The following is a 9305-nucleotide window of genomic DNA, read 5'->3' as shown; positions in this document are numbered from 1 at the left end:
TCTAGCCCGAATACTCTTATGCACACATTCCTCTTCATATTGTAGAAGCATTTAAGCAAGATGTGAAGTTTGTTGTTAGTTTTTATTTGTACAATGGATGATAATGTTGCTTTTACATTTTTTTTTTGGTTGAAATTTTGATATTTCTCTTATAATTTTATTTCAAATTCGCTTGGTTGAAACATTAGAAGTGGTCGCCATACTATTTTATTTAATTTTGGGGTAGCCTATTTATACAACCATTTTTATTTTCCACACATCTTTATTAATTTTTTACCATTGATCTTCTTCAATTCACTGATCCGACGGCCAAAATTTTAGAGAGTGTGAGAAATAAAAATAAGTGTGTGAATAGCACTACCCTAACTTTTGGGTGGATGATGATATGTTTAACTAATATGTTAATTTTTTCACAAAAGTTAATGACAAAAACTAATGATGCACATTCTGTTAAATGTAGGGACGTAAATTAACAAATTTTACTTCACTGATGAATTCTAAACTCGATAGGAAGTTAAGGTACGAATTCTTAATTTTAATGAACAAATAAAAAATAAAAAGATTATTAATTAAGAGAAAAATTAATGAAATGGACTTTAAAATCTAAATTTTAACAAAAAACCATCAAATAACTTAAAAATAATTTTTTTCACCACTTGGTTTGAACACCGTGTTCCGGTCACACAGCAAAATTTTTCAATGAGAAGAGAACATGTCTTGCTGTGACGGTGCTGTCTTTTGCATGGACAACTAGTTACTAACCCAAAACCCCTCCTCTCTGTTGTAGCCACCACCCTAAACCCTAAACCCTAAAGTGTTTTTTGCTCCAGTGCCCCGCGTCTTCGCCCTTCGTTCTTCGAAGCCCAAATCGTTTCGTATTCTTGGCGACCAGGGAATCTCTGACCCTCCGCCTGCTTCCTCCTCCAACCCTCCGCGCTCCGCCGTTCCGCCGTTCCGCCGTTCGATAATCTCTCAGAGGTCTCAGCGCCTCCATCTCTTTTCGGTTTCAATTGTCTCATTTTTTATTTTTTTTTCACCTTAATTTGCTTGAATTGGATTTTGCAAATCCGGGAAAGCAAGACCCCAACTTCTATGTATTTGATATGGTTACGAAATCATTAAAATTGGTATTTCTAATTTATGATCAGAAAACACAAACCTCCTTCCAAATTCTAACACGATTATTTAACTTATTATTATTATTATTATTATTAATTTCATGTATTACTTGGTTTTGGAGGAGACCAAACAGAAGGACAGGTTCTTTTCTTTGGAATAGATAATTAAAAATTCTTTATTTATATTATCTTGTGGACTTTGTTTTGGTATCTGATTGCCTTGTTGAAGAGGTGCCCCTTTAGGCTGTAGATTCTTTGTTTGATTGGTGGTATTTTCAGACCTATAAACATATGATTGGATTTGTTCTGATTTTAACGGGAATTCTTCGTTGCACATCTGTTTGTTTTCTGAGAAAAATGGAGAATATTGTTGTAATTCTTTAGAAAATGAGAATATGAATGTTGTACTGATTGAGAAAAGTTTGGCTGTTCTGTTCGCTATTGCCTTCCTTTGGACGCTCATAAAATACATGTGGAGCTTCTTGAGTATGAGAAGGATCCTGTGACTGTTTTGGTCACTGGTGCTGCAGGCATGCCATATATTCTCATATTGATAAACCCGTCTTGGATGTTTTCCTGAATTTGTAGCTTAATTTTGATGTCCAATTTTATTATATTGAAAGTAATTGGCATACATTATGAAAAGAATTATGCTTTTAAATGTAAAACTTGCTTAGTTCCGAATTCTTGAAAACTTGATGAGGTTCATGCTTGATGTTGAACAGGGCAATACAGTATGCTATTGTTTGGATGATTGTGAGGGGAGCAATGCTAGGCCCTGACCAGCCTGTAATTCTGCACATGCTTGATATTGGACCTACAGCTCAAGCCTTGAAGGAGGTGAAAATGGAATTGATTGATGCTGCCATCCTCTTCTCAAAGGTATGCTTCATAAAGGCACATTTTGATTGTTCACCCCGGGCACCAAAATACTCAGGACCAGCCTTGCTGAACAGTGTGGGTAGTTGATGGTATATAAGCAACACAAGCAACTCAAATTTCTAATCTTCAACTTAAATTTCATCCTTGATGACACTTGGCGCGGTTAGTTGTTCACACCGCAGAATTTGCAACTGTTATTTTCCTCCTATTTTTGTCAAATTTTCTTCATTATCTGCACTTAAAGCTACAGACTTTACTTATGAAGCAAGCAATTCCGATGACTGTAACTACCGTGAATTACAGCTCAGTATGCAATGCCATGCCTCCTCCGGTAACTTTGCGAAAGCCCTCAAGTCTTTGAACTCCATGGGCAATGTGCCCGGCAAACCCACTGTGTATGATTTCAATGCTTTGGTTTACTCTTACTTGAAGTCACAGACTGTATTGCTAGACAATGTGGTTCAGGTTTACCTCGGAATGAAGAGATTTGGGCCCGCCCCAAATGCTTCCACTTTCAATGCACTTTTGAATGGTATGCTATCACTTGGTCGTCTGAAAGATGCTTATATGATTGCTGAAGAGATGTTTGATTGTGGGTTTTTACCCTCTTTTACTTCTTTGTCGAGAATCTTGAAAAACATGCTTAGAGTTGGGAATTTAGTTAGCTCAATTGGTGTTTTTAAGCTTATGTTGAGGTTGAAGTATTTCCCGACCGAACCCAGTTTGTGTTTGTTGATTTCTAAGCTTAGTAAAGCCATGATGACCGAAGAGGCGTGGTTTGTGTGCTATGCTCTTATGCGTAAGGGTCATTTTTTCGGTGCTTATGTTTATAACCCTATGCTTTGGGCATTGTGTAAAACCGGCCAGAGTAATAATGCTTTGCAATTGTTTTATTGGATGAAGAGGAAGGGCGTTGTACACAATGTGTGCTCTTATACTGCCTTAGTTTATGGGTTTGGTAGAGAAGGTTTGTGGAGAGATCTTCTGTGTTGTTTAGATGAAATGGAGACTGATGGGTGTAAGCTTAGTGCGATAACATACACTATAGTTATTAAATCTCTTTGTGGTGATGGGAGGATTGCAGAGGCGTTAGAATATTTGGCTAAGATGGAAAGGGAAGGATGTGAACCAGATATGACCACATACAATGTGATCCTTCATGCACTTTGTATTCAAGATAGAGCGAATGACATTTTCAGCTTACTTGAGATGATTGAGAACAAAGGATTTTCTCCCAACGCATACACATATGCTGCCTTGGGAGGAGGCCTGTTAAAAACAGGTAACATTGGGATTGCTTGTGAACTACTGCTTGATGTGATTACAGAGGGCAACTATGTGGATGTTGTTGTGTACAATATATACTTCAATTGTTTGTGTCATGAGAATAGATCAGAAGAAGCGCTATATCGATTGAAGAAAATGATTGGGGAAGGTTTAATGCCAAGTAATGTGTCATATAACACAATTTTAAAGAGTTTCTGTAGAGAAAATAACCTCTCCAAGGCTTTGAAATTCTTGGACTACTTTAAGTGGGACGAAAATGGGCCTGATGTGGTTTCCTTCAATACGATTTTGTCTGTGGCATGCAAACAGAAAAAGAGTTCAGTGATCCGTAGGGTCTTGAGTCATATGAAGAATGGTGGTGTTCAGCCTAATGTTATTAGTTTGAATTGTTTAATTCAGTACTTCTGTAGAGTAAAAAACTTTTCTGAATGTCTGAAGCTCTTGGATTACATGACGTGTAGTGGTTCTAGTCCCACTATTGTCACTTTTAATCTGCTGCTAGACAGACTTTGTAAGAATGGTCTAGTTGGAATTGCAGAACGGGTTTTTAAGCAACTACGGAATACTGGATTTTTTCCTGATACAATTTCTTATAATATTCTTATTCACGCCTTCATTAAAGAGGGCAATAAGGCGATGGTTAATCAATTGGTTAGTGATATGTACAACCAGAGACTAAAACCGGATTTGTTTACCTATGGGTCCTTAATTAGTGGCCTTTGCAATGATGGAAAGGTATCTGTTGCTCTTGAGTTGAGGGATGACGTGATAGAGAATGGGCTTACTCCAAGCATAGCAATCTACAATACCTTATTGGAGGCAATGTTCAAGAGTGGTGCTTTTTCGGACATTTTATCATTATTGAAAAATCTTGTACTGGAAGGCTGTCAACCTAATGAGGTAACTTTCGAGATTCTTAGCCGACCAGTATTCAAAAGTTGGATAAAGAGATCTCCTGAGGTTTCAAATCTTGTGGAGCTTGTGCATGAATGCAAAGTTAATTGATTTAGGGTCACTGACCCAGTGTAAAGCCTTTCTCTTGGGCAAAGAAGAATTATCCCAAGAAGATTAAAATATTCAGTCAGGTACAAAGGATTCTTATCTCATATTTAGCTGCTTAGGATCTTTTATCTTGATTTTACTTTTTTTTTTCTTTCTGTTATCTATGCTTATTTTGTACAAAACATATATCACAAACTGTTTGCATTGCGATTAAAGAAATGTATCAAAAAAAAAAAGTAGAACAGAAACTGTTGTGATTTCTGTAGTGCAGATGGGTTTCATTTACATTTTCTCTTTCAGGATATTAAAGGTCATTGCTTTTGCCCATGGCATTTGCTTTAGGGTCAATTAACTTTGCTGATTATGAGTGTGCTCATGTTGGCCTTCGTTGGAGCACATATGGCGTATGTTCTGTATTTGGGTCATGTCCTACCAAAATTATTTTAACCTCTATCAATCTGTCAATTAAACTACATACCTACCTAAGTGTATGTTCTTTACTGCTCTGAGTATTTCCTTACCCCATAATTTTTTTTTTTGTTGACTGATGCAGGAGCATGAAGTAAAAGCTGAAAACCAACAATTGATTAGTGGGGTATGTTTGTCTGTTGGTTAAATAACCATCCGCTTGTAATTTCGTTACTGATACTCATAAGATTAACATAATTGTATTAGGTTCATCCTCAGGTTTCTATTCTTTAATATTGGGCTTCTACTTTCATATGGGACTTCATCAGCTTTCTTTTTCCTTCATCATTAGCAATAATTCCTTTTTACATCTTTGGTATGTCTTTAAACATGTAGTTCTTCACACTTTTTTCTTGTCCGAATTTGAGCTTCCAACTTCAGTTCATCACTGGTTCTTTTTTTTTTTTTTTTTGTAAAATAATTTGTGGGAACGTCATCATTTCTTTTGGTCAAATCTGAAAATTAGTAGGATTCAAAATGTTTATGTGCATTTTTTTGTTTGGTTAATGTCTGCGGATATAGGAGAATATTTCGACACTGGAAATTGTACTATTAGGTGGATAACATAAACATATTCTACACGATGGGTAGACACCAACCAAGGGCATTAAGCTCCACAGTTACTCTATTTTTTCTTGAGTTCCATCAAACATCGAAAAATTCTTCAGGTTTACTTATTTTACGAGAAGACTGTATGTAGGTCTGGAGCTGTTCATTGGAAGTGGATTGTCGACTCGACAGTCATCATGTTTTTAACGTATGGATTAGCAATTCCTCAGGTGGTGTATTTTCTATTTGTCATTCTCTTATTCTCACATTCACGGCATTAACCTTGCAACTTTTGGTTATTAATGTTGTACTTGTATGCTTATTCATATCCAGAATGTGGTTCTCTTTGTCCACTTCTTACGGGACTCATTCGTATGGTTATCTCATTCATCATGGGGCTTATAAAGACAACAGCAAGTGCAAATTCTTTTCTTAAGGTTTTATTCCTACATGCATATAACTTATCTTTTATTAATAGTCCTCTTACTACTACTACTACTACTTCTTCTAGTACTTCAATACTTTGGTTTATATCTTACTAATCCGTCTAACTTTTCTTATGAAGTTTTGGTTTTTGTGGAAAATATATGTATATATGTAGGGCACACTCTGCATTGACTTTGAACTATCCAAACCGTCTTTCTTTTAAGCCATTCCTCAAAGATCATCTCTACCAACAAAAAAACTTAAATTGAAATTTTTATGACCATTTGTTTAAAAGGTGGTGTATTTCTTGGAAGCACCATTTAAATATATTTTTTTTTGTCACAATTAGATGCCTTAACGGCTCTAAATTTAGATTAATCTTTGTGAGGATAGCCTTTGAATGAAGACTTAAAAAATATGGTTTGGATTGGTAAGATATAATGTGGAGTGGGTCCCACAAGGTGTTCTTCAAATAAGATTGTACGTGTCAGCGCCATGTGGCATGAGAGAACTTGTCTATAAATAAATTTTTTTAATTTTTTAATAATAAGAATATACTTTAGTTGAGAGGGGGGGGGGGGGAGAATACCACTCTTGGAATTTGTGATTAGTAGGTAAATGTTGGCTTTATTTTGAAGGAAGTTTAGTGAGTCTTTTTAAAATTTACTTTCAGGATGTTGATTCATTTGGAAAAGTAGGACTAATTGAATTTGTACTCGATCTTACTATTGTTTCCAAAATTTTCTGTTTTAATTCGTAATTTGGTAGCATTGTGTTGGTGTGAACCATCTAATATAATAGAAGCAGTAAGTCTAGAATTTTTTATCAACTATGGGGGGATGTTCTAGAAATTTTAGCTTGCCCCTTAGTGAATGTCATGATTCAAAACTGGCTGCTGATGACGTGTCGAGAATAGCAATCTTCCCTAACATTTAGATCTATGCTTCCAGAGCTTTTTCAGATTATCTCCAGGCTTTTGCTTTGCTGATGGACTTGCATCACTGGCTCTTCTACAGCAAGATATGAAAGATAAATCCAGCAATCAGGCCTTTGGTTGGAATGTTACTGGTGGCTCAATTTGTTACCTTGGTATTGAGGTACATATCTTGGCCTTATGCAGGAAATCTTCTGCAACCGTCTGCTGAAAAAGTTATTTCTTGAGAAGTGGAAGTTTCAATGAATATATAATGGTAACAAGGAATAACCATTCTTAGAGTATTGGCTTGCTCAAGTGTTGACCACTTCAATATTTACATGTCAGCAAGACGAAACCCTACAGTTAAAACTTTACAGAGTCACCTGTTTCTTTCATTGTGTCAAAAGGTAAGCTAGATATTGGAGCAACACGTGTTGTTTATGTATAAGATTATGTTACTCACATCCTAACAGCTTGAGCTATTGGGATATGTTGGTAGTATAACCTAGGATCAGACATCGGGGTCCTAGATATCCTGGATCGGAACCTCCCACTACAAACTATATGAAAGTAGGAGATCTTGGGTATGAATTCTTGTGGTTGCAGCCTTCCATACAAATTGAACTTGATTTTTAATTTTTTGTTTTTTTTTTTAACTTGTTCATTTCTTATTACACTAGTGTTTATGAGAAAGTGGTACAAGGTTGGCAATTACATTTAGCATGTGCCGTGCGTGCATTGTAATCAACTGAAAATTTAGAGCAAGAAGTGTAACACCTTGTGTCTTGGTTTGCTATTTGTTACATGTTTAAATACATTATTGAAAATCTAACTGTAATTCGCATGGAAAATATGGTTTATTATGATCTGATTCAAAGTCTCGCCTGTGGCAGAGCATTTGTTACTTCCTTTTGACACTTGGGCTTGAACTCTTACTTTCTAACAAGTGGACACTACCCACACTGAAGGAATGTTGGAACAGCATTGGAAGTATCAAACATGGCACTCCAAGTTATCTAGAATCCCTTCTGAAGATTTCCTCAGATGTTGTTACTCTTGACCTTGATGAAGATAAAGACAGAAAGAACTAGGGTTCTTTCAGGTTCCATTGACAATGCCATAATCTATTTGCGGAATCTTTGGAAGGTATTTCTATTATGGTTTAAATGATATTGGTGGTTCTCAAAAAAGTTGTCCACAGTTACACATTGCCTACTTTTGTTATTTCGTTTTCACTGTTTTCATTTCATAGAAAAGTAGACATTCTCAAATCTTGAAAACGCAAGATTCAGTTTCTTCTATTTTGTTTTGCAAAGCAGTCCTCTTGAAAGCCGTACGATAAAATGCATGGAGGTTGGACCATAATCCATCTCATATTCTCACTCTTGGCCCTGAATTCTTGATTTCTGGTCAGGGTGGGGCAAGCTACGTCTCTTTTGGAGTGTTTTAGATTCCCAGGTCAAATACCTTTTCTTTGGGGGCTATGCAAGCCTCTCTACTTAACGATGGGCAGTAGGATACATGTGAATCGGGTATCTCTGGGATTCACCTGTGGCTATAATAAGATTAATAATGTGTGTATTTTAAGTATGGATAGCAACTAGTAATTTATCTCAACTTTTTTTGCAGTTGCCATATGGACAGGGCCTCTCGCTTGCAGATGTCCTCGGGCACCTTGAACGGAACAGGTGAATTTCGTCATACCTTTTCTGTCTGTTCATATTTCTTCACGCTCAATCTGACCAGTGCTGTTTATAATTTCTCTTTTCCAGAAGTAAACTTGGCATTGCAGAATACAGTATTAGCCAGTCCACTCTCGAAACCATATTCAACCATTTTGCAGCTAACTCGTGACATGTTAATCGTGGATTGAGGCAAATCTAATTCAAACAGTTTGGCAGTAGTCGGCAAATCACCACCAGGCATAAGCGTCGCCCCCGCTTTCAAGGTTGAGACCATCATAAGACGGTTTGTAAATCTCAGAAACAGTATATTCAAGTACATAATTTCAAACTTGGGTGAAATGTTATCTGTTACGAAATTACAGATTGAGAGTTATACCCATCATATTGTTACCATTCTATTAGTCGTCGAATAGAAAAACAAGGATTTTAAAGCTGAATAGAAAAACAGTCGGAAAACGGCAACTCCTTTGCAATTTCCGGTTAGTGTTACGGCACGTCCTACGTAAAAGGTAAAAATAAAACTGCACCGTTCGAGTAAGCTTTAGCTGCCATGGCCCCGAAATCAGCCCATGCATTTGATCAACCAACAGAGTATGATTAATGAAAACAAAATGGGATTAACAAAATGGGATTAACGATGACTCGAGAGATGTGCGTTTGTTTGCATTATTTTGATTGTAAGAAGCCAGATTTATATGCAGCTTTCACACGCATTCGAACAAAAACAGTGTCTGTTGGCCGCCTCCAACAATGATATGCCTATTCTCTCTTTCTCTTGAGTCGGCATCGAGATCTAAAGCAACACTTGTGCAATACGTGTTGAACTTAGTTCAGACTCCGTCAAATTTTGACACCACCGTGTTATCAATTTAAAAACTTCTTGTTCCATAAGAATACCTAAATAGTTTCCTACCATAAACTAAGTGGCGTGTTGTGAAATTAAGATTTAGGGGGTCTTCAAATCTAATTTCT

At 36.5% G+C, this 9305-nt stretch overlaps 2 protein-coding genes across 23 annotated transcripts; both read left to right on the top strand.

Moving 5' to 3' along the window:
* Positions 1 to 657: 657 nt before the first annotated feature.
* On the top strand, positions 658 to 4694 carry LOC126600688 (pentatricopeptide repeat-containing protein At1g63330-like). 3 transcript variants are annotated; one of them, XM_050267307.1, is made up of 4 exons: positions 658 to 978; positions 1844 to 2162; positions 2304 to 4372; positions 4590 to 4694. In XM_050267307.1, the coding sequence occupies exons 2-3, from the start codon at positions 2148 to 2150 to the stop codon at positions 4290 to 4292; spliced, it is 2004 nt and encodes a 667-aa protein (XP_050123264.1). In that variant the 5' UTR covers positions 658 to 978; positions 1844 to 2147; the 3' UTR covers positions 4293 to 4372; positions 4590 to 4694. The 3 variants fall into 3 exon arrangements, with proteins under 3 accessions (XP_050123264.1, XP_050123263.1, XP_050123262.1); XM_050267306.1 differs by having other exon boundaries at positions 1844 to 4372; positions 4632 to 4694; XM_050267305.1 differs by having other exon boundaries at positions 1844 to 4372.
* Positions 4695 to 4837: 143 nt separating this feature from the next.
* Positions 4838 to 8806, top strand: LOC126600693 (ABC transporter A family member 1-like). Of its 20 annotated transcripts, none has more exons than XR_007615530.1 (8): positions 4839 to 4884; positions 4977 to 5073; positions 5458 to 5536; positions 5640 to 5743; positions 6683 to 6829; positions 7542 to 7794; positions 7968 to 8336; positions 8421 to 8806. XR_007615530.1 is itself a non-coding variant. In XM_050267312.1 (4 exons), the coding sequence occupies exons 2-4, from the start codon at positions 7693 to 7695 to the stop codon at positions 8500 to 8502; spliced, it is 243 nt and encodes an 80-aa protein (XP_050123269.1). In that variant the 5' UTR covers positions 7062 to 7232; positions 7542 to 7692; the 3' UTR covers positions 8503 to 8806. The 20 variants fall into 20 exon arrangements, 2 of the variants coding, with proteins under 2 accessions (XP_050123269.1, XP_050123268.1); XR_007615534.1 differs by having other exon boundaries at positions 5447 to 5536; XR_007615526.1 differs by having other exon boundaries at positions 5280 to 5536.
* The last annotated feature ends 499 nt before the right edge of the window (positions 8807 to 9305 follow it).

Source organism: Malus sylvestris, chromosome 14, assembly GCF_916048215.2.
Source record: "Malus sylvestris chromosome 14, drMalSylv7.2, whole genome shotgun sequence".
NCBI classification, from domain to species: Eukaryota; Viridiplantae; Streptophyta; class Magnoliopsida; order Rosales; family Rosaceae; genus Malus; species Malus sylvestris.
This window is presented reverse-complemented; position numbering and strand designations above follow the sequence as displayed.